The following is a 24,506-nucleotide window of genomic DNA, read 5'->3' as shown; positions in this document are numbered from 1 at the left end:
CAGCTCTCAAAACCTGCCTTCATTAATCATTAAATAAATTGTTTTCCAAATTCAACCAAAGATAAAAGGGGATCTCCCCAAAATATCAACTGTATCTTCAAATAAACAAAGAAGGCAAATGAATATCTTAAAAAAAACCCTTCAAAATAGCAACTGCTTAATCTGCTGCTTTGGCTGATTTTTTTTTTTTATTTTTCTATTCTTCCCACTAAAAATTAAAGCATTAATAGTATCTCCATTGCATATAAAAATAAAATTAATTACTATTCTTACAGTGGGAAGCAATTGTCTAGTTTCTTCATCTTGTAGATAGTACCTTACTGTTTTTGGAGTTGTTTTCTGTAAGTACACATGGGAAATTGTGCTCATAATACAGTATAACCAATGAAAATAATTTTTCATTCATCCATTCCATACAAAACTGATGGGCCTAAAGCCTCAGGAGTAAGCCTGCAATATTTTCACACTGAGCACTTAAAGGATTGGTATTCCTTCTTCTGGAAGCTTGTTTTCAGAGGATGTATTGCATACTAAAAGTTCAATACTGGCTACACGTACCAAAGAACACAAATGATATCCCCAAACATTTCACTTTTCAATGCCCAACAGTGAAAACCCCTTCCTTATAATGGCCATTTTCAGTAGCTCATCACTTCTTAAAAAGTTACAGAAAATCTGGTATTGTCTTCTCCCCTCCCTAGATTTAGTTCCCATTGTCATAAACAAGTGTCATTCAGGTGGAAAATAGTTCAGTGTAGTGACATCTGGTATCTCAACTGAAATTTGGCAGCCCAAGAAGAGCACCAACAGCTCCAAAGTATCCCTGTTCAAAACAAAGAAAAAATATTTCAGGTTCAAGTAGGATATTAAATTCTGCACTAATTACATTTCAATGACAACACAGCATTCTGGTGGACCAATGCTACAGAGAGAACACCATGCACTTCTAATATATGATCTTTCATAATAATTTTTAAAGCTTTGTGAAACAATCATGCTGCCCAAAAGGTTAGTCTCAGAGCATAAAATCACTACAGCAACTTTAAGATGTATCTGTGGTGGTATGAAAGCAGTCCTTGATAAAAGCAGTCCTGACTTTCAGGGTGTTGCTCAAGCTCAGTTGAGAACAATGCAAGTATTTCAAAGGCTCATGGCTTTAGATCTCTCTGTAATCTTTTGAAATACAATACTTACTACTGTTTCCACCCAAAACCAAGGAAAGGCTGTTGAACCTTAGTGCAGAGCTTACCATTTTCTCGTGCCTCTCCAAAAATCTATCACATGAACTGAGATACTCTAAAGAGACTGAAGTACCTCCCTGGCAGAGAGCACTATCCCCAGAGAACCAGTACAGTATAACAAAATTTCCTCTTATTTTCAGTGTTTACTGAGTACTTGGTGTCCCAGGATATAATACACAAGAGCTACTCAAGACATGCATTTTTTATTTATGTTAAAACAATATATACAGATAAATGAACCACAACATACCTCATGTTCTAGGAACAAGGCCTTCAGCTGGCCTTTTGACCAGTAATCCAGTGCATATGCAAGAAGCTTCATTGACAAAGTATTCACACGTAAAAAATTGCCAACAAACACAACTCTGTTTATTTTCTAAAAAGAAGAGAAACACCAAAGGATGAAGTCTTTTCACTGTTTAACACATCTTTGAAAAATTAAGCTATGAACAGACTGCTTTGAGCAAAGAAAAAAAACAACAACAACAACAAAAAAAAAACCAAACAAAAAAATCCACCACCTCAAAAAACCCCATGCCCCACAACTCAATTAAAACATGGCTCCAAAATTTAAAATACAGCATACCTGGGGAAAAGGACGAACAGTGCAACCCCCAAGAGGTACAGGACTTAATTTACAGAGAAGTATCACCTTGTGTTTCAAATTAAGTGAGCATCAGTAACTAAGCCAAAGAAACAGCCCAGCTGAAAGTGAAATTAAATTAAAAATACTTGTATTTGGTAGAGAAGACTCAATGCCTTCATAGCCCTGTACAATGCTGCTTGATCCATATGCAACAAGGCAGCACTGTAAAGAAGCCGAAGACAGTAAGACATAACAGACGCTCCTTTCATCTTCAGACCTCAATATACCTCAGTATAAGGTCAGACTAAGACAAATACTAGAAGCAAGCTGTGAATTTTAATCAAGTCAAATGTAAAAAAAAGTGAAAAATCATTTCATTTTCCCCATTCACTGAAATAAATCCAACATTAAGTGGAAGCAACATTAAACACTGGTTTAATGATGCGACAGCAAGAACAAAAGAAAAATTTGTGTTAGTGTTCAACATAGTTGCTTAAATAAGTGCTTAATTATGTTAGATCAATACTCCTATACAAGTTGTTACAAAACTAGTACAATAATTCAACCTGTAGTCAAATGACTGACATGCAACTGTTTTTCACCATCTTGATTAGTTCACAGTGAAGACAAAATAAACATACGGTTAAGGCACCAAAACAAACATAATTCTGCTCTATAGCAGGAAGCTGACATAATTAAATCCATTTTATCTTTAAACATCAGTTCAAGATACTAGTTTGTGGATCCCTATCATTTCTTATGATTTGTATTCTGTGTCATAGTCGGAATTAGACCAGAAAGTCTTGGAATAAAGCTAATTTGTACAGTTTATGAGTTCTGATTTGTACTAATTTATCCCCATCCTTAAATACGAATTTCACACATTTGCCTCAGACTATTAGTATGTATTTTCAACTTCACCCTCATTTTAACTCTTTTGTTATCAAGCAATACCATAAAGCAAAAAAGGTGAAATTAACTCAATATCCACAAAACTAACTTTCTTCTCCAAGACAGACATGAGAGAAGGACAGAGAAAGAAATGAAGGGAGAACTTGTAATATTGAAACTAGAAAAATACTAGTCCAGCTCCTAAGCAAAGTAACAGTTACTAGCTAAAAAGGTTGTTGAGACTTCTGAGACTATCACCTCCATAGATGTTAAGCAGAGCTCTAAATACAGTTACCCTTGGCCTTATCCAAGAAAGCTGTTACTAAACCTCACTTTAGCCAGCATTTGTTGATAATGAATGAGGAAATCTCCAATGCTCAGACATCCCTATCTTCTATGCTTCAATTCAGTATTCTTCCACAGGTTCTTGACTGTCCATGCTAATCACATCAAAATTGAATGCATACTGGTTCTGTTTAGCAGAGCTTTGAGAAATAGAAGATGGCAGGGAACTGTCTCGGTATCAACCAGTAAGAATACAGGTGTCAAAACAATTTGAAGTCTCAAGAGTTGGTACAAATTAAAAATAATGCTTAACCAGAAGCAAGGCTTTCAATGAGCTTTAATCAGAGAATAATTTCAGCTTGAAGAAACTGCTGGAGGCCATCAGGTCCTATGCACTGCTCAAAGCAGGTCTTTCAGCAACTTCAACATTTAAGTTTCTCAAGTCACATGTTTTGAAACTCTCCCAGGACACAGAGTCCACAGTCTCTCTCCAAGTTCATGTTTCAGGGCTTAACCACTGTCATAGTGAGCATCTTTTTTCCCTTATGCCAATCAGAATTCCCATTGCTACAAGTTGCGTCCATTGCTTCCTGTCTTTCTGCGGTGCATGGCTGTACCTGACAGTGTCTTCCCTGTAACTCTCTCTAGATAGAGACAACCATTTCAGGCTTCAGCTTCCTCTTCTTCAGGCTTAACCCAGATCCCTCAGTGTCCACTCACGTGCTAGGTGCTCCAGGACAGAGCCCTGTTTTGGTAACCTGGCTGTTAGACTTGCTCTAGTTTGTCAGTGCTTCTCTTTTGGCAATGGCTGGGGTGGAGGGGTAAAGAGATCATGCCCAAAGTATCACCTCCCCTGATCTGCTGGCCACGTCCTTACTAATGCATCTCGGTTTAAGGTCAGCCGTCACCACTGCAAGCATACACTGCTGATTCAACTTCAGTTCAACTTGTCCGCCAGCACCCTCCTCTCTTCTGCAATGCAATGCAATGCAATGCAACGCTACCTAGCCCATGACTATCTCCCATTTGTTTTTGCTGTGAGCATGCTATCCTGGAAGATCAACTAGCTATTCTGGCCTCCTTATGCCATTAGGACAACCTCCCACAAGATCTTTCTAAATCCCCACAAAACCAGAGTTGTGTTGTACTCAAGTCCGTCTACAGTCTCCATTCTGCTACCCGCCTTCTTCAGTTTCCTCAGGATCTTAAACTCTACTGCTGTCACTAAAATCCCTGACTAGTTCTTCACTCATGAACAGTAGGTCCAGCACCACACTTGCCTAGTCAGCCTACGTAGCACTTGCGTCAGAAAATTGTCCTCAGCACACCGAGGATTGCTTGTGGTCTGTCACGTTAACCTTCCAATAGAGGCTGGGATAGTCCCTCACAAAAACCAGAACTTACAGAGCCTCTTGTATCCCATGCTGCGCTGAGCCCACAATCATCCTGTTTTCTCAAGGGGACTTCAAGTCCTTTCATCACAACATCCTGTGCACTTCTGCTCCCTCACTTACCTGCTTTGGGCTCCATTCCCTAACAAAGCCAGTCTGAAGCCCTCCTCACCAGGTTACCCTCCTCATTGGCCAAGATATCTTTGTCCCACTTCTCCAAAGATAGTAAAAATATTCTGAACCAAATCCTGGTTCTTTAATACTACATTAATTTCTTAATTTCATTTGAGAATGTACTAATAGGTTTAAAATGATACATCGTTTTAGCAGTCATATAATCTGAAACTAAATAATAGACCTTTAGACAGGTCTTTTACTTGTCAGTTTTTACCTCATTTACTGCACACATCCGGGCAATAGACCCAATGTTATTGGTGATGGTGACCAATATGGCTCTTGCAAGATCTTCTTTACTAACAGACTCTCTCTTCTCTTTGTAGATCATATTCCCAAAACTAGAACAGGAAAAAAAATATCATTAAGTACAAAGTGATTTTATGTGCATTGCAAGTAATTTCAGAATGTAATGTTTATGCTGTAACAGAACTTAAGTCTCATGTTTGTTCTTAAGGAGCTCCCTTTTCAAGTCTGTATTAAATACAGCAGTTTGACAACTGACGCTACAACGTATTTATTCCTTCACAGGAAACAGTCCATCTTGTTACAAACAAAATATTTTTGTTTAGATTGTTGGCTTTCAGGAAGAAGTAGTATTCTTAGGCAAGACTACTCTGCAAATCTAGTCACTGTAAATGAAGTCAATGCATAAGTCTGCTGAATCCTCCAGCTCCTCATGCTTACATCCTCACTCGCAGTATCTATTCAATCCTCTGTTCTCAAAATAAAACAGAGATGAGCTGAATGGTTTTATGATGGAACACAACCCTCTGTAACAGAAAATAAACAGCTAACAGGCTGCTATTTAGGTTGTACAAAATAAGAGTTCTAGAGTAGAAGGACATTTCCATTACCACACACCATAGATGTTTTTTCTCTTTTATAATTCCTAAGAAATCGAGATATGAATCCATAGCTATGCATGGTATTTTATCGCTAAGGACTTTGTGCCATATCTAAGTCAGTTCAGAGAGCCAGAATTCTATTATTCTAAAACTCAAAGAGTCATTAAAGATCCCAACTATCTTAAAAAGGAAATGAGAACAAGTACCTATATACAGAGCAAGTTAAGATGTATTGACTAAAAATGAAAAGTTTGCATGTATTAAAACCTCTCAGCATATGCTCTTTGAAGATGCTTGGACTCAGCTGGCTGGAGAGGGAGAAGAATTAAGTTACTGTGAATTAAGACCTATTACTACTGAGGAGTAAGAGCAAAAAGATCTAATGAAATCTCTTATCTACATATTAGTTTCACTCCCAAAGTTCATTCTTCTTACACTTCTTAAGGGTAGAGAAGCTGTAACATCAACAATAATCTTCCCCAATGGAAATAAAACTTGCAGCTATGACCAAAATCGTCTGTAATTGGTAGTAAAATACATTCATTCTCATGGTGCAAACTGTTTATGTTCAACAGCTTTCATAAGTAAGAACATTATGCTAGGTGCCTGTACTGACAGCCACGTATCAAAAAACCGGCACCTTTTCAAAAAAAATGAAGAGATACTCCTGTAAGAGCAACAAAAATGTCTTCTTCCACTCACCTTCCCTCTGGACAATGGTCCTACTAAATGATTCTAGGAAGTCAAAAAGTAATCTGCTTTGTTCTTCCTCTGCACTTTTTTTCTTGTCATTCCTGTGATCACCTAACATTCTGACTCACGTACCGCTGTATATGACATACCACATGACGTTTCTTCATTACTTAGCTAGCAGGCACTTGCACGTGGCTTTAAATCTTCACAAAAACTGAGTATATATACCTTTAAGATGAAAACATAACTTGACTACAATAAAAATTTGCAAAAAGCAGCTTCCTCTGTACTAATAGTTTAAGTCTTGTTTTTGAAGCCCCCCCAAACCAGCAAAAGAAAAAAGATCTCTTGCTTACCTGGATGCTACAGCCCATCCTGGCAAGCCAAATCTTTCATAGTCCCCTCCATAAATATCTCGAACCAGCTTGTCGGCATGTGTACTGTCTCCTTTGGATGCCATTTCCAGAGCTTCTTCAAAACTTTCACAGCCCGTCAACAAACTGCATAAACCAAGAAAGGTCCCTCCACCTAGACTAAGAAAGAAAATTAGTTGCTTTTAAATAGTATTTTCTCACATCAAAGATTCTTATGTATGATGAACAAAATAAATAAAGCCCTTCAACTTAGATACCAAGCTGTCTGCTTTCTTGCTCAAGGTTCACTACACAAACAGCTGCCAATCACGTTAACGTTTCTGTAAGTAACTTACAAGAAGCTAACCATGCAGTTAGAGCTAACAAATAGTTATAAACTCTCAAAAGGCAAACGATAAGACTTAATCAGAGAACGAATTCCCTAAATACCCACATCACACCACTGACTGATCCTCGATCATTTTCTGTAAAACATGTGGATGCATTTATCCTTATGGAGCAAGAGAAACACAGGTTCACTGGACACATTATCAAAACTTATGACAAAACCTATAAAACTCTCACTACGAAGCACTTCTAGCACTCGTCAACTGATAAAGATGGCACTGGCTAAATCTCCTGAATATTACAACTATGGGGGTGGGCTTCAATGAATGCAGGTGTAAATTAAAGGTAAAATACTTTTCCATAGTACAGAGTGAGGGAAGGGATGGGGTGAGGTGAGTCAGGGAGAGGAACCACTTTGAAAACAGAAGGCTTATTGTTCCACAGAGTAACAACTCCAACTTAGGTTTTTAAGTTACCTTGTTCCAGTTACTCTTTTATAGTTGTCTTTGGAATGGACTGATAAAATACTGACTCCTGAACCGATGTTAACAACCAGCAACGGGTATGGATCATCCAGGTTAAAAGGCATCTTTTGGCATCTCTCAGGATCTGAGGCATTTTCAAAATAATAACACTCTGCCTGGCCATTGAAGCTGACAGAGTCTATATACAGTAAGCCTTTGACAAGGCAGTCAAGCTCATCCAGTTTGTGCAGCTGGAGGTTTCCAATCTGTGTTTAAAAAGAAAAAAGAGAGTGTCAACATGTACTAAGATTGCTTAAACATGCTACAAATTTATGAGTATATTTGTACTGCCTAACTTTAAGAAGCTCAGGCAACTAACTCAGGAACTTCAATCCCACTATAAAGCCAACAAAGAATTCAGAGGTAAATTCTGAATACATCAATTAGCAAATTACTCTGACTATAAATCTAGATCTCAGACTTGAATCAAGAACAACAGGCAGTGTAAATATCTGCTTTGGTAAGCCCAAAGATAACTTTTGAGATACTCAAGAGATTAATCCATTGAAAAATTAGCAATGTTTTTCATCAATCTGAATCAAAAAAAGGTGACCAAATACCCTAGAGGCCCCACATCCAGTGTCATATTGGTGAAACTCACACATTCACACATCTTTTCAAGCTTTGTGGGTTTCCTCTTCCATCTTAGAAGTCAAACAGTCATTTCTAAGATGTCAGCAGATAAAAGTCTAAGATAAAAACCTCAATGTACTAACTATCCTTGCAACTTTATTAACAGTTCAAAGATCAAAAGAAAACTACAGGTCAGAATTCTACAGGACTTTAGCGTCATTACAGTTCTTCCTCAGTTTTGCACATGACAATTAACCTGCCGTTCTCTCATAAAGCCAAAAGACAATTTCATAGGTTCTGTGGCTTCCAGGAAGGTTGTAATTTCACACCATACATAATCCAATTTAACTCCAGGCTTTCACAAGAAGAGTGGTCACACTCTCTCCCTTACCACAGCAGGGAGTTCCAACAGTTAGAGTCCAATTAAGCAGCTAATCCAAGACAAAACACCCGTAAAGTCTCTCCCTGAATCAAGTGAGCTCACATTTAGAAAGCAATCTGTAGATAGATTATGAAGTTGCATAATCAGACTGGATTGCACATTGCTGACTGACATCAGTACCAGACTACAGCACTGCCAGTCCCCTCCTCTTCCCCCAGGTTCCTTCAGCTTTTCTTGCACAGCACAACTGCGAAGCTTCCCTGTTGAGCAGACCAGTGAACTGTTCCAACATAAAATACTTCTGTGGGGTTTTATTAATTAGTTCTGCTGTGCAATTTGTGACTCCACCCCACAAACAATTGTACCAGCTCAAAGCAAGACTGGCATTGGAAAGGAAGTACAAGCAGGTTTTTGAAACCAAATATTTTATGCTATTGACAGTCTCCTTTCTTGTCTCTAGAAGCACAAGAGGTCTGCAGCCACTTTAAAACTAAGACGTGCACACTGGATACTGGGATAAAATTCTCAGTAACAGCTATCTTCAGATAGAAACTACATCTAAACAAATGATCAATTTTGATCATCAAGGAGTCTAAACACCTCAGGAAAATCCCAAACCACTCTGCAGTTGATAAAAGATTGTCTCAGAGATATGCATTTTATCACAGATCTCTAAACAATGCACCAGACTAAATTAATGAGGATAATCCCACCCACAAACATTGAAAACCTATCATCAAAGACTGCTTAGGAAAGAAAATCCAGAATGATTCAAGCACCTCAGCAGTTTAAGCACATTTCCCATCAGAGAAGACACAGATTAGAAAATGGTTAACTCCCACAAAGGTGTCCTGCATTTCACTGCATTAATGGAAGCTTCCAATTAATGGAAGTTTCTAATTAGCATTACATCTTCACGTTTATCATGATGATGTCAGAAAGCATATTTCTAGATTATCATACTTAAGACTGAAAAATAAATTAATAATAATAATCTCTAAGCATTCCACAGTTTTTCAAAATACTACTTATTTTAACCCATCATCAGCAATGCTTTTAGCATCAACTTCAGTACGAGGAAAGATAGGCTACCTACTGTGCGAAAGTCTTCTTCAAACTTGTAAGCACCACCGCCGGTGGCACAGAGCACCGTATGTAGTGTTGAAAAGTTTTTATTTCTTCCCATTTGGATAAAAGTAGGCAAATCATGAGTTGGGAATCTAATAAAGTGCAAGTTTCCTCTTCGAGCAAAAATCGTTAAGTCCTTCAGCTCAAGGTGGACATCTCGAATGCCAGTGGATCCATAGGCTACGTTGGAAGTCAGATATTTGCGGATGCTCTTCAAGCTTTCAACTTCCTCCTGCTCCTCCTCTGCAGTGATATCAATAGGTTCAAAATACGCAAGTTTCACCAAAGTTCCCCCAATGTCCATGCCAAACCATGGAAAAGCTGTGAAGATACAAGAATTGATTGATTAGCTTTGTTCAAGAGTAAAAGCAATATATGTAATTCAAGACTAAAACAACGCCATGCTTTTCAACAAGGAAGACACTAACAGAAATCCTCACAGGAACAAGGAATTAGTACTCATTTCCATGACATGATCTTAAATGTCCCTCTGGTTGCAGGTAAAAATGGAAAAATGAGCAACCCAATTTACACATTGAAATGCTGTCACATGTGCTCAGAAAGCCCAACCAAAAACTCCCCAAATCATACCATATCTTTCACACCAACTCATAAACAAAATTCAATCATTTTTTTTTTAGTAACACAGGATTAAAATTTACAGAGCTGAACAGAGCTGTTCATATATCCCTTGAAGTTACAAAGGGCTAACAAAAAGTACTATTAAGAAGTACATGCAAAGTACATTAGAAAACTAATATTACTGAACCTAGGTTCCATTTTTCTTCATCTTGGAGATGAAGGGAGAATTTCTGTACTACAAAACATCACTAAACAACAAGTATTTTGTCTGTGTCGCTTCTGTGGGATGACTGCAATTCCTAACAGGGATTCTCTGGTTTTTGTCATCTAGGATCATTATTTGAATATGCCTGGATCAATAAGTCTTCCAAACTGTGGGTAGTGAAACAGATACTCAGCAACCCTACAGCAAAACCAACATCTTCATGTGAGAGTTTCCCCACTGTCATCTTCCATAAATAGTGTTTAGATCTTAACTTGTAAGTTTAAGAAAGATCCTGAACATCCAGCTGGGAAGCTCACATTTTTTATTTCCTATATGACACTATAACTCGCTGGGTTGCTTTTTTAAAAATATTCTGTAGAGTTCCAATTTATTTCTTCAGATGCAATTCATATATTATAGAAGTAAGAAACTCAGGAAAAAAAAAGGAAAGATGTTAACATGTTCATCACGAGTAACATGTAATTACATTAGATTTATATTACCAGTGGGATCTATCCTTGAGAAGAATGGCCTACCAAAATATTTTAATGTATTTAGTCAAGATGGGTTGCATGCCAGTTCATCTATAACCTGAGTTCAAAAGCTAAAAAGAAAAGAAACTTAAAAGTTGCCTCAACTTTCAGGAATGGATGTCCAGAGAACACTGCCAGATATTAACAAAAAAGATTGAGTCAGTAACCTTACTCATCTTGAGAAAAAAAAAATTTAAATACAAGGATAAATTCTGAGAGTAAATGCTAACTCCAAGTGGGAATAAAGAAGTTCTATAAACCTGACATCTGTTCTATACAGATCTAAGCATAAAACTAAGCATAAAATCACTCAGGAATTTACTTTACAACTGCATACTTGACTTTTTTGCACTGTGATTCTGCATATAAGAAACTCTGTCATCTTACTGCTTGACCACTATCAACTGAGTGATCTCACCAAGTTTCAGCCTCTGATCGTAAACTATGTCACAAGACCAAAACCGAAAGGAGAAGTTGATTCACCCAGCAGACTACAAAGTGTCTGTAGGAGTCAATTCAACCCACTCCAAATTTAACTAGGACACAGCAAGTCAAGTACTACCTAAAACACTTAGGATTCTTCCCGCTCAGTGGGCCTGCTGAATAACTAGGATCTAGTAGGGGGAAAGAGTTCAAGTGACGAGCTTAAGGAAGACTGGGTGCAAGTCAGGCCTGTTTGTCAGAAGATCCACCACATCCCATGTTAGATAATCCAAAAGGCTTTTGCAAATATAACATGTCACATCTCTCAAAATCTTAAGGCTTATGAATCTTGTATACGAAGTCAAAAAGAACAGTTGAACTGTAAGGAAGGTTATTCCATAATTCAAATGAGAACACATTTTATTCTTATACATGGGATTATGCTGCACAGTATCAGTTTTCTGGGTTAACTGAGTGATCTTAACAGCAATTTAAGGATTTTGAGACTGAAGAAACAGGTCACTTTTCACTTCTGTGACAAACTCCAAGTTGTTTCACATTTTTCTATTGAAAATTTCTCAAGACTCAGCTGGTAAGTACATTGCTCAAGTTCATTGGCAAGGTGGAGGAGTTCTGACAAGCAACTGGGCTCACATACTATTAACTTGCTCCTTACACTAGCAACCCAGAAGAAGCTATTACACAAGGATTCCTGTGGATGTAAGCTACTCTTGATTGACTTATACACAGGTCTAGCCAGGAAAGTTAAAGCCATTTTGTTTCCCAGACACAGAAGGGGATAACACATAAGTATATACGGCAAGCACACAACCAGTTGAACTGCAGCTGCAATTGTGGGACTGCAAGGACAAAACAATTTATCCATGCTTGAGTTACCTTTAAATGTCAGAAAGGCACTGATTTTACAGAGTTAGAATGTAATTGTATCTGGATACAACATGGAAACCTCGTGAACTCTCCTACTGTTGCTGCAGCCTTCAAATTAATTTGCTTTGGGTGAATCTTGGCTCACGATCCACCCTATCTGGATGTAGGGGGAACAGAGAAAACAGGAACCCATGTGAAAACAGCAGTTCCTCTTCCAATTACTGAAGAAGTGGTTTCATTTGCAGGGTTAAAATAAGGCCACAGGGAGAATTAGGGTGGAGGACTACTCAGAAATTATACTAAGGAGAGTATGCTTGAGTTTCCTACAAGCCTTCCCTTCCAGAGGGCAGCCAGGCTAATCGTGGCAATGGCTGGAGCTAACACATCTACTTTAAGTCATACCACACACACAAGGAACCCGCGCATTACTTTACACCACATACATGAGCACTCTGCTTAAGGTGCTGCTGCTACTCTTTGAGGAGTGTTCGAAGCACAAGGGTTTTCACTCTTACATATGGTATCTGCAGCATATATACACCAGCCATCTGTAGCTGGTATAGTCTTCTCAAAGCTACGAAAAAAAATTAATTCTGAGGTAGTCTTGTATTTGAAAGCTGTCTTGGGACATGACAAAAATGGTGCATGGTGCATACCTTAAGCTGAGAATACATAAACGATTCTATTAAAAGTATTTTTTTTTTTATACACATATCTGTAGGTCATGCTTCTTTGAGTGAGAGATTTCAGAGCAGAATGCCATCAGCATAATTAAAAAAAAAATATATCCCCAGATATTAGCTTCATCCTTAGAGCAGGCACAGTTAAAGAAACATGCCTGGATGAGATCAATACCAATTGCATAACCTTCGCTCCAAGCCTATAGCTCTGCAGACACCAGATTTGAGGACTTGCACAACTGTAACCACTGCTTCAATTCACAAGAAGAGTCAATGTATCTGCATTAAAACTGAGCTTTTTCTGCAACTTTTTCTGCAACTGAGCTTTTTCTGCAACACTGTGGATTTGGCCATTAACAGATTTTTCTTAGCTCTTTCTAACTGTTCTTATTCCTAGGAAGACTCTACAAAAAGTTATGTACAGCTCAGAAGTTCCGTGCTGAGAATTAACTGCTATTCACACAACAAATCCAATGCCCCGGCTTTTTGAAGTTCAGCTCCTCTCTGCAGAGGTCAGCTGCAATTTGGAGAGAAAAAAAAAAAAAAAAAAAGCAGGAATAGAGCTTTTCACTCAGCAAGCCCAACTGCTTTGGACAGACTACATAAAACTGCTTCAAAAATATGCATTCTGCTTTTAGGAAGTCAAGTCAGGCTCTATTTAAGAATATATAAAATACGTATTTTTACTATCTGAGTAGAGACAAATATACAAAGTAGAACACAAACTGCAAAGTCAAAATCCATATGGTTTAATGTGATACTTCACACCAAACTGAACTGTCTCCAACAGGACAGCAAGAGGAGTATCACAATATCCAACCTTCTTAATTCCAAATCCCGATTTCCTTTCACTCCCCAGCTCTGCCAGGAGCCACTGTGGTCCCTATGTAGACACAGTAACCAGGAACCTTTGCCCTAAAGCAAGCTGCCCAGAGTTAAAAAAAACCCCAATGATGATGTTTAAGAGATTCCCTAGAACTGCTTCCTGCAACATAGAAAAGCACAAACATGTCATCACAAGGTGCAGTGGTCAAGTACTGATGCAGCAGTTCTGCCTAGTAAGAAAACACATGCTGATGGCTGTTGGTTTTTTTTTAAATTATTCTTCAGAGCTACACAGGGAGGCCTCATTCTCTTGTCTTTGCACTTCTCAAGTTCTTGGTGTACACAGTTTCTAGCAGCAAGCTTAAGGTTACTTACATCTTATACAGATATAGGTCTTTATATGCCAAAAGGAAATAATTACAGAAAAAAAAAAGTCTCTCTTATGCCAGAACTAGCACAAAGGTTGAAGTGTTTTCCTCTTCTACAGTTTCTGCTTCAGCAGAGCAGAGAGGACCTTCGAAGTTCTCCAGCCAGACCACATACTAGTATTTTGACTTTGTACACCCGTTTGGCTCCAAAGCTGCAGGGAGTACACACTCAAAGACTTAACTACTCCCCCCTTACTCAGTCAAGCATAAGATTCTTCAGCTTAACACTCTACTTGTATTTAGCTTTTAAAGACTGAGAAAAAGATTACTGGAAAACTCTTTCCTATGAATGCAATGACACATTTGAAACACAAACACCTTAAAAATACTTCCTTCTCATTGTAAGATAAAATAACAGTCTGGGTCAACCCTGCACTAAATTAACAAGAACCTACCTTTGAAGAGTAGCTACCTCCTAATTAAAGCAGAGCGTTTTGCACCATTTAAGAAAAAAATTAATAATAATCACAGCTGTCAGTGACAGCAGAGAACAGGCTACCAAATTTTGTGTCATCTTTGTAAGAAAGCTTACATATTATTAAGATGTAAGACTGTTGCTCTTCTAGTACAAATGTAGTGTGGGGAACAACGGCCAAACCATACTGCAGTTTGTGATTCTGTATTGGCTTAAAATACAAGAAAAGGATCATGAAATCACAGGAAAACTTAAGTTTACTTCTGCCAGCACTGCCACAGTTCTTCATGAAAGCATGCAGCATTATCAATTCTGATGCACAAAACTTGTCATCTAACTCAGCTCAGTACGTGGCCTTTGATAACAAAACCAACCTTGATCCCATTCTTATCTGATTACTGACAATAAAAAACCAAGTTAACTGTCTAAGTTATACTGAACACAGTTAGTGTCTATAAACACAGAAACTTGAACTACATGTATCTTGCAGTTTCTCCAAATGCATTTTCCCTACACTTCCAGTATTTCACTAAACATCTGCATACAGCAGAGTAAAAATTAATGGTAAACTCCTAACATCTAAATCAGCTAGCAGCCTAAGATAGCTAACACATCCAATGGGACAAGTAAAGGGAAAACACATGAAAGGTTGTTGAACTGCTAGATCAAGTGGGATTAACCTGATGGCTGGGCAGCAAAGTGCCTTTGCTGTACCCGTGTTACAGGGATGTGTGCCTATGAGCCCCTACAGAGCAAAACTGTACATCAGGTGTCCTTAGCCTTTGAGACACGGGAGAGTTTCTCAGCTTAACTACTTTTGTAACAGATTTTTGGTTCAAATATCCCAAGTCCAGCTCAAAACAGGCTTAGGCTGGACAGAATTAACATCCAAATTAAATATATCTGACACGCACTGTCACGTCCTTCCATTTCTCTCATGGAAAAACTCCACCAAACTGTAAACTCACCACACTTTCCCACTCAGCCGCCTCTAATCACGCTACAGAAAGGCCACATTTACCAGTGGGAGGACAGGTGGTAATCGGCAATTACTGTAACTACTCTTCATTATCACATCTACAAGTGGATATCATGTAAAGTGAATACAAGACAAAACATCGCTGCTTTCATCTTCTCCCTCCTTGTTCATTCTGTTAATTCTGTTGACATTTCAGCAGCAATCTCTTTGGGGACAGATGTTTATTATCGCGAGATACAGCATGCCGAGGCATAATCTAACACTTTCAGATGCAAACAATAGTATAAACTTTGAACTGCAGTGAAATGAGAGCCTGTAACATCAGCTATGGGCTAATAATCAGCTTTCAATGACTAATAAGAAAATGCTAGGATACCACAAGACCAAGCAGAAAGTTCTACAAACAGGAAAAAAAAAATAAAAGAGATTCTCCAAGGAATCTAAATGTATTTTTCAGCAATTTTACTACACAAATCCTGCACAGGGTCATTGTGTCTACAATGACTACATGTGTCCATAGAACCACATTAGAGAAAATACATATAAGATTTTGGTTTTTTTCTTTATATTGACACAGCATTTTGCAAATCTCTACTACGTACTTGTGTCGTGACCAGACTACATAGCAGCCCCCCCTTCACTAGACAAAACCAGAACAACTTGCATATAATTAATGTGTCTCAATTCGCCTCAAGGGAAATGCAGACATTTGTTCTCAAACTATTTTTAATAAACAATTAAAAGAAACAAACTGTAAACTGTACAAGATGTCAGAAGGCTCTGCCTTTCCTTCAGCAGTCCACGATGCTCCAGAGCCAAGGTGAAGGACTCCACCTCCCCTCAAGAGCACAGCACGCTGGCACTTTCCTCCTCTTGGGCACCTCGCCTTCCCCCACCAACATGAAGAGCTCTCTCTGAATGACTGGCTCCTCTCCTCCCTTTAGACAGATCTCACACAGCAGCAGTTCTGCAAGACTCTCTGCTCTCACATTTATCATCTCCACCCCCAAATAACCTTTGGAAGTTCCTCTTAAGAGAGCCAGCCATCCTCCCCCATAGGCATTTGCTCAGCAGAGCTATCACCCAACTACTGGATGGAAGGGTCCTCTGGAGGTCATCTAGTCCAACCTCTCAGTTATACTAGCAGGGAAATTGCCAACACTAGATGAGGTCAACTATGGCTTTGTCCAGCCAAGACTTGAAGACCTCAAGTTTTTCAAGAATCCTCCACAACCTCTCCAGCTTCCACTGCTACACTAACTACTTAGTACAAGGTTTTCCTAATTTGAATTCCTGTTATGCTCCTTTAAAACCCCTATCACCTCCCATCACCTGCAAAACAAGCTTAAATGACCCTTTACAAACAGCCAATGTCAGAAGCCACGTTCCACCAATTCAGCTGCATTTCTCACCGTTTTTACAACAAAATAGCACCAGCACTAGCCAGGTGAAGATCTGAAAGGGAGGACTGAACAAACATGTCTGGGGAGTGTATCGCATCAAAAATTCTGAACTTCCTAGGTGTCTCCATTTTACCCTCACCTCTCTTATGATAGACACGGCACTTAGCGCAATCATGCTTTATTTCATGATGCTAAACATCACAGATAGAAGCACAGGTAGGCTAAAGCCATCTTCTCAATTCCACTCTGCAGGCTCTTAGAACAGACTAACGACCTCTTGTTAAATAACGATTAACCATTTTCCCCCTGCATCACATTTGGCTCCAACACAGATGACTAAACACTCACTTTGCCTAAGAAACATATACCCACTCAGCAATTGTACTGACAAGTGTCTACAACTGTCTTAGCCAAATAATTTGTAACTAGACAGCCTAAAAGTGGTATTGTCAGGCCAACTCAGTTTTCAGGTCAATTTGAGCATACAAGCCAAATCGACAGCAGCATTTGGGCATCAAAGCCCCTGAACATCAACAGACTTTTCCATCTTCGGTGCTTCTGTGGGTCTGCTCCTCTTCAAACATTCAGCTGCTTTCCCACTTCAGTCAGCGTGACTAACCAGGAGCAAAGATCTGCAGAATGAGTCTAAAGTTCATTGCCTAAGAAACTAAGTGGTGTTATCTTTAAAAAAAGTAATCGGCTTTAAAATATGTGACAGAGTCAAGATGAAATAAACAACATAGTTTGACACCCTACTCCTCCCCTCCACTGCATACACAGTTCAAATTTTTCCTGATTTCCATCATACAAAACTAACATCAAGTTCAGGCTCAAGAACTGGAAGAGTGCAACTACAAATTTAGCATATTTAAGCAGTTAATTTTTTTTTCATAACATTTGGCATTGTTATTCAGACATAAGGGTTAAATCCAACACTACAGAAAGCAAGTCTTTGAGGCCCAGCAGAGACACTCCTGAAACCAGCAGTCTTCTGCAGCAGAAGCAGCCATGCTCTCACCATTTTAAATTACCAAACCACTACAACGTCTAACAGCCCATTACTGCTTCAGAGTCTTTATATAATTCCTTAAATATTATACCAAGGGAAAAAATGCTGTCTGAACTGTGCTGTTGCTTCATAAGCAATTTCCATACACCGGCACTAAGAGGTGATGGCTAACTCTGTGCTACAAGATGCGTACTTAGAGTTTCCTTAATACACTAAAAGACACAAAGTATTTTCACAGCCAAACTCAATTCCACGTTTATAGCCACTTCTAGAGTCACACTAATACTTCCTGTATGTTTGGTGATTTTTTTCTTGTTGGGCTGCTCAAATGGTATATTTAAAATACACACTTTCAATCTGTTGCCTTAGTTGTATGCTCTTCATGAGACAGGCATGTCTGAGAATAACAGAAGGCCTATCTCTTTAGGCCTAGGCATCTTTTCCATATAGTAACTCATCCTGAAAATAAGTCTGTAAGTATGATGACACAGGCAAAACAGCTCAACTCAGTGGAGTAATACCTGCATCCCTTTCAGCAAGGCACACCTGTGTCAGTCTGACAGGTCTCCCTCACGTGTTGACTTAAAGAGCTGTATATCTGTTACACTGGGAAAACACCGCTTGTATGTCAACTAACTTTGCCCAATCCAATTCTCTCTTCCCACAGAAAAGTACCAGCAGTCTTAGACATTTTATTTTCATTGACCTAAGTCTGATCCATGTTCATGCCCTCCCAAACAAGTATGATGATCCAAAAGAATAAACAGTAAGAAATATTATTACAGCTGTGCTTATTGAAGGAGAGGATTTGGCATACTCCAATGAAAGAGCTGTACCCAGATATTAACAAATATTCTAAAAAAAAGAAACCCAAAGGTCTATTAACCCTTAAAAAGCAAAACTGTAGCTACTGCAGCCAACCGCGTAGGCGCTTAGTACACTGGTTAAGTGCTATCTTCATTAAAAAAAGCACCCATCCCCAAAAACCTGACCAAACCACCTCCCATTCAAAGAGAAGCCGTTCCAGCGCAAGCACCGATCAGTACGAGCACCCGGGCCGCGAAACCCCACTTCAAAGGCAGGCACACGGGCGAGAAGGCCCTCGGCGGGCAGCCCCCCGGACGAGCCCCCGCCGCCCCGCGCCCCGGCCACTGCGGCCATGCCCGCCGCGTCCCCCGGGCCCGAGCGGCGGGACGCGCCGCGGCAGCCCCCGGCCTTACACGGCTTCTTGGCGTCCTTGATCTTCATGGTGCGGCGGCGGAGGCCCGGTTCGCCGGCCGGCTGGGATGTGCGAGGCGCGGCGCCGCGCTCGGGGTGGGTCTCCTGCCCCTCGCCTGATGGGGCGGGGAGCGGCGGCGGCGCCTCGGGGCTGGGCCTCGGTCTCCTGATCCGCGGGCGGTGGGCGGCGGGCGCCCGCCTCCTCGGGAGCGGCGCGGGCAGTGCCCAACGCTACGCCCGCGGCCCGGGCAGATGCTCGTCCAGCGGCGACATCGGCTGTCGGGCTGGGGCGGGAAGACGGGGCGGGAGGCGGCGCGGAGGGCCGAGCATCAGCCGCCGGGGCCGCCGCGTCGCGCCGCGGAGGGCAGCCCTTCCCGCCGCCTCGGGGCAGGGCAGCGGCCCGGCGCGGCGCCTGGGGGCGGAAGCGCAGGAGAGGCCCCGCTCGGGCGCGGCCGACGCGCACGGGCTGCCCGTCGCCGCGGCCCCTCTCGGCAGGAGGGCAGCCCCGGCCCCCTGCGGCGGCCCCGGCCGAGTCGGACGCGGCGGCCCGGCGCGGGCCCCCTCCAGCACAAGATGGCGGCCGGCAGCGGGGAGCCGCGGCCGCGCCACACAATGGGGCCGAGGCGGCGCAGCGGCTCCTGCGCGCCCGCTCCGCCGCTGCCGCAGCGCAGCCCCCCCTCCCAGCCTCCCGCCACCGTCACGCGGCGGCGCGAGGCGCGCCGGGAACCGCAGTCCGGCCGGGCCCGCGCAGCCGCGCGCTGCCTACGGCTCCCAGCGTGCCCCGCGCGCGCCTCCCGCCCGCCGCTCACCCCACGGCCCCGCCGCCAATCGGGAGGCGCCACCGCCTGGCGCGGGCGCGAGGGGGCGGGAGCAGGCGGCCGGGCCCGGTCAGGCCCGAGGCGGCGGGGGCCGCGCGCCCGCAGGTGATCGCTAGCCGCCGCCTCTCCGGCGGGCACGCCGCAGCCACCGGGCCGGGCCGGGCCGGGCCGGTTGCGGTGGTCGTGTGGAAGCGGGACATGCAAGAGCCCCCGCCCCCCGAAGAGGGGCCAGGGCTAGAGGGGCCGGCGCTGCCGTGGCAGCCGCGGCGGTGGAGCCGGGCTGTGGAACTGAGCTGGTGCCGCCCGGAGCTCGCCCTCCGCCAGGTCCCTGGGGTGCAGATACGGCGTGGACGCTCTTGGTCAGTAAATGAAGGAGAGAGCTGAGGTTTGGTTTCCATTTCCCCTGACTGACTGGGGATGCTCACGCCATAACACACCAGAAGCAGTTCAGGAAGTTGCTCATTATATTTGCTGATGCCTGGACTCCACAAACCACACAGATATGTTTAGTCCTCCATAAGGTTTCCCTCACACGGTCGGAGGACAGGCTGACATTTAGTGCCCCGTCACGAGGGTTGTGGAGAGTCGCACTGCGGGCAGCTGGAGGGAGGCCCACAGACGGTGGCAGGACACGGTGAGGTCTCTGCCCTGCTGCTCACAACTCTGAGTTTTCCAGCAAGAACTGATAATGGAGCAGACAGACATTTTTCCCCTCATTCTTTGTGATAAAGTGCCATGTAATTCCAGATCAATTAGCATGACCTTGGATGGATCTAAAAGCTGTGTTCTGGAAGGAGGATTTGGACACCAGCTCTGTCTTGGAAGCTGAAGTTTCCTGATGTGCCTGGAGTTTTGCTTTGGCAAAAGTCTCTATTGAAGCCACTCTTCACATACAGAGAAAAGACTGAATCCTCAACTTCCTGAGCAAGTGGTTTACTTGTGAAACTATTGTATAGAGACAGGAACCACTGTCTCTTCATCTTCCATTCCCCCATCACCCCTGAACACGTACCAAAAAGCCTTTTACCCCATACCACGTGACCTCTGCTTAGTCCTGGTCGCTGCCTTCTTCAGGAAAGGATTTTGGATGTCGGATCCCAGAAGGGGACAGTGTTCACTTACAGCCCTACTACAAATAAAGATTTCAGATGCAGACTTGTCCTCAGTTCCTGCTCAGCAGGTCCAGCAGAGCTTTGCTTCCCATGCTGACCAGCTTGTGCATGACGAGGGAGCCCAGCTGTCTCATTTTGGGGTCCTGTGTCTGCTTTGAGCACTGGTATTTTGTTGGGTCTCATTCTAAAACCTGTCATGAAAGGATTTACTCGTCATTTTAATCCAGAATCTTATGCTAAAAAAGCTGAAATGCCATCTCCCATTTATTATGTTTCCTTTCTGAAATGTCTGGTTTTGGAAAACTTAATATGAAGTTTACTTCTTGTCCGTTAAAGGAAGTCAAGAGTGTATTAACACGGCTGCAGAACTTCTCTCTTCCTGTAAGCTGCATGTAATTGGAAATTCCCATGTGCTATTCTTAAAGAGAGGAAATTTTGGTGCGGCTTTGCGGTTTTTCACGGCAATGTAGTTTACTGTAGAAGTTTTAAACACAAGCCTTTACATACATATTAGGGAATTGAAGAATTTAGCTGCTACCTGGAAGTTAACTTGTGCCTGTTCGTAAATACACACTGTGATCGCAAGATAGAGTCTTTAATTTCCTGCCCGCCGTCACCAGACTATGCAGTGTGGAATGCGTTGTGTAAAATGAGCTATCCGGTGTGGCGCGGGCATCTCTGGTGGGGTTAGGGCAGACAGATCTGCAGCAAGATTTTTCAGAACCTTAATCCTGAGGCGTTTTTTTCCAGCACCTGCACTGTGACTGTGTTTCCTACACAACTTCTAATTCTAGAGGAAATTAAATACCATCTCTGAGAAATGACAGTAATGAACACATACATGCAAGTCAGGAAAACAAGAGAAATCGTCTACAGCCTGTCAGCTGTCCAATTCCTGCTCCCTTTGAAACAGGCAGAAAACTTCCTGACCCAGGCTTTCACTGAGGAAATGATAATTCTCCCTTTCCGGCAACGCAGATTCGGTGGTTGCTTTCCTAGCCTCTGACTTTGGTCAAGGACAAAAGTAAAAGTCTTTTGTGCTCGGGTTTCGTAGGAGCAAGTTCTGAATTTGAATACACTGGCTGCCCACTTTAAGCTGTTTATCTAATAAACCTTCTTAATTCATTTCCACGTGTGAAAGATGGGAATAAAGGGCTCTGTGATAATTAACGACCTGAGGGCTGTTCAATTAAAAAAAAAGCTCAGCAAAGCTGAAAGTTTGGTTTAAGCACTGCTTCACAAGAAAGTGAAACGCTTTAGCTGAACATCATTAGCTAAGAGTATAAAAACCAGTCCAAGGTCAACTCCTAGCTAACTTTAGTCTATCGTCCCAGAGTAGAGGTTTAGCTCAAACGAGAAGTTTAACAGAGGCCTGCGAGAGGCTCAGAACATTCCTTAATTTGCAGATCAGGTTGATTTATGGGTTACAAGTGCTACCACACAGCTTTGAATATCCCGTGAGTAAGAACAAATAGATCTGAAGGTGAATATTCGTATGTGTGTGTGTATAAAACCAGTTCCAAGTTGTTAGTGACTGTCCTAAAGTACTATACAGTGTCTGGGTGGGATGAAAAGGCGAGGAGACTCTTTTTTTTTTCAAACAAGATGTTTTGGGATGAGACAAAAATTGGTTTACTGCTATATTAAAATCTAATTTATTTATTGGTATGACCAACTTGATCTATCTGGATCCTAGTGCATTAAACCATACTTTGTTATTTACCTGTACATAGTAAAAAAAAAAAAAAAAAAAGTTTTTTAAAAAAAACACCATCTCCCCAACCGTTCAGTGAGTGCTTTACTCAGAACAAACTAGGGCAGCTTAAGAGATGCAAAATATGCTGCCGTATAATTAAGGAAGTTTAAGCTCCTCTGTAGTAACTGCCTGTTGTGCATGCTTTTCTCACATGCTAGGTGAAAGCATGATAGCATCTCTCATGCTGCAAAGGCCCACCGTAAATTACCCTGTGGTATTTGGTTCCTGTAACTTTGCTCTGCATGCAAAGTGTCCAGGGCAGGGCTGAGTCATTTGCCTGTCATTAAGAACCCCTCTCAGTGGAGGACTGTGGCTTCTGTTGCTTGTCACTTCACACAATTTCAGTTTCCTCAAGTGAAAATTTCATGTTTACTGTCGGCCTTGTGCTATTTCTTCTGCTGTATTTTTAAGTTTCAGATGGAACAGCTTCCAAGGATGAGGCCAGGGAATAGCCCTGCACTGTACGAAAGCCTCTTGCCATTTTGCGATGTTGGTGAAATCTGTACCTAATTTCTGGCTTTTTCTGTCTTTGCAGAAATGAATCCCCTGTGCTAGTGCAGGATCTGGGTCTCAGCACTGGAGACAAGATGGTGAGGCAGGATGAAGGTGCCAATGCTGGAGCTGCCCTGCACCCAGCAGTGCAGGGTCCAGATTCACCTGTCTTCTGCAGGCGAGGCACGGCGGAGGGGCTGCCAGGTTAAATGCTGCTGTCGGAAGATCAGGTGGAAGACTGGGCCACTGAAAATGTAATGGACTGATTCCCTGTGAGTTTTGAGCTGTCTCCTGAGCACAAAGGCCATTGATCCTGTGGGACTCGTTTAACCCTCTTTCTTCCCTTCCACATGGCTCTGAGGTAGGCTGTGTACTCTTCCTCCCCAGGTAAGAGACAACAGTTGTAAAAGAAAGATTATTTTTACAGAAAAGGAGTGATCCTGGTGCCATGGGCACAAGAGTCATAGGCAGTAGGAAAAGGCAGTGTCATTCCCAGACTACCTTGAGCATCACTTTACTTTGAAAGCACAGGAGGCCTGGGAAAGGAGAAGGTCAACGGATCATGTAGGAACATGATGCAAAGCTATGCACGGCTCACAGCAGCTTCTGTTCCTCCTGCTTGTGAGACTATGGGATGCCCCTATGCGCTGGGGTATAAGTTTAAGCTTCCTCATACTAACAGGTACCGCGTGTGCTCCTTTACATGCCCAGGGAGTTTCTTGCTGCCTGCAGGGCTCTCAGGCCTGAAGGTGCTCGGAGGAACAGCTGCGCTTTTGTGCGCAGATGAGGTATCGCTGCAGGGGTGCACACCGGCCCGCCTGCAGCAGAGACCTGCTGGGTAATACACTCTGCAAGCACGCAGTGCTCGTGCCTCAGCCTGTGTAAGCAAGCAGCAGCAGAATTAGGGGAGAAATAGAATCAGTTGTTATTCCGTAAGCACTGAAGTCCTGCTGCAGAGGGATGGTACTGAACAAGTGTTGGACACTCCCAGGGTTCGGCAAAGGCATCCTTGTGCTGCCAGTTCCTGCAGATTGCTGGGATGAACTGCAGGCTCCTGACCACACTGTCCTCATGACAAGTTGCAGCTCATGGGGACAACAGGGGCTCCTTTCTGCACAGGGCCAATGTGAACAATGCAAGGAAGTTGATGGCAGAGGATCAAAAAAACCTGAGAAATTATTATTTAAAACTCCCCAGAAAAGTCCATGTATCACATATACGTATGCTTCTGTGAGGAGTGGCTGAGGACTTTGGGTTTGTCTTGTTTGGAAGAAAAGGAGGCTGGGGGCGACCTCATTGCTCTCTACAGCTTCCTGAGGAGGG

General features: G+C 42.3%; 1 protein-coding gene across 2 annotated transcripts; it reads right to left on the bottom strand.

Moving 5' to 3' along the window:
- Positions 1-19,398, bottom strand: PANK3 (pantothenate kinase 3). Of its 2 annotated transcripts, XM_086758857.1 has the most exons (7): positions 19,008-19,398; positions 9,386-9,738; positions 7,287-7,540; positions 6,466-6,642; positions 4,786-4,909; positions 1,492-1,617; positions 1-823 (listed from the first exon to the last, which is right to left on the bottom strand). In XM_086758857.1, exons 1-7 carry the CDS (start codon positions 19,033-19,035, stop codon positions 773-775), a joined length of 1,113 nt encoding a protein of 370 aa, XP_086614983.1. In that variant the 5' UTR covers positions 19,036-19,398; the 3' UTR covers positions 1-772. The 2 variants fall into 2 exon arrangements, with proteins under 2 accessions (XP_086614983.1, XP_086614984.1); XM_086758858.1 differs by lacking the exons at positions 1-823; positions 1,492-1,617 and adding an exon at positions 5,256-5,341.
- Between the last annotated feature and the right edge of the window lie 5,108 nt (positions 19,399-24,506).

The sequence above is a fragment of the Chlamydotis macqueenii genome, chromosome 14, assembly GCF_036417535.1.
Source record: "Chlamydotis macqueenii isolate bChlMac1 chromosome 14, bChlMac1.mat, whole genome shotgun sequence".
Classification (NCBI taxonomy): domain Eukaryota; kingdom Metazoa; phylum Chordata; class Aves; order Otidiformes; family Otididae; genus Chlamydotis; species Chlamydotis macqueenii.
The sequence above is the reverse complement of the archived record's forward strand: the minus strand, read 5'-3'. Positions and strand labels throughout refer to the sequence as shown.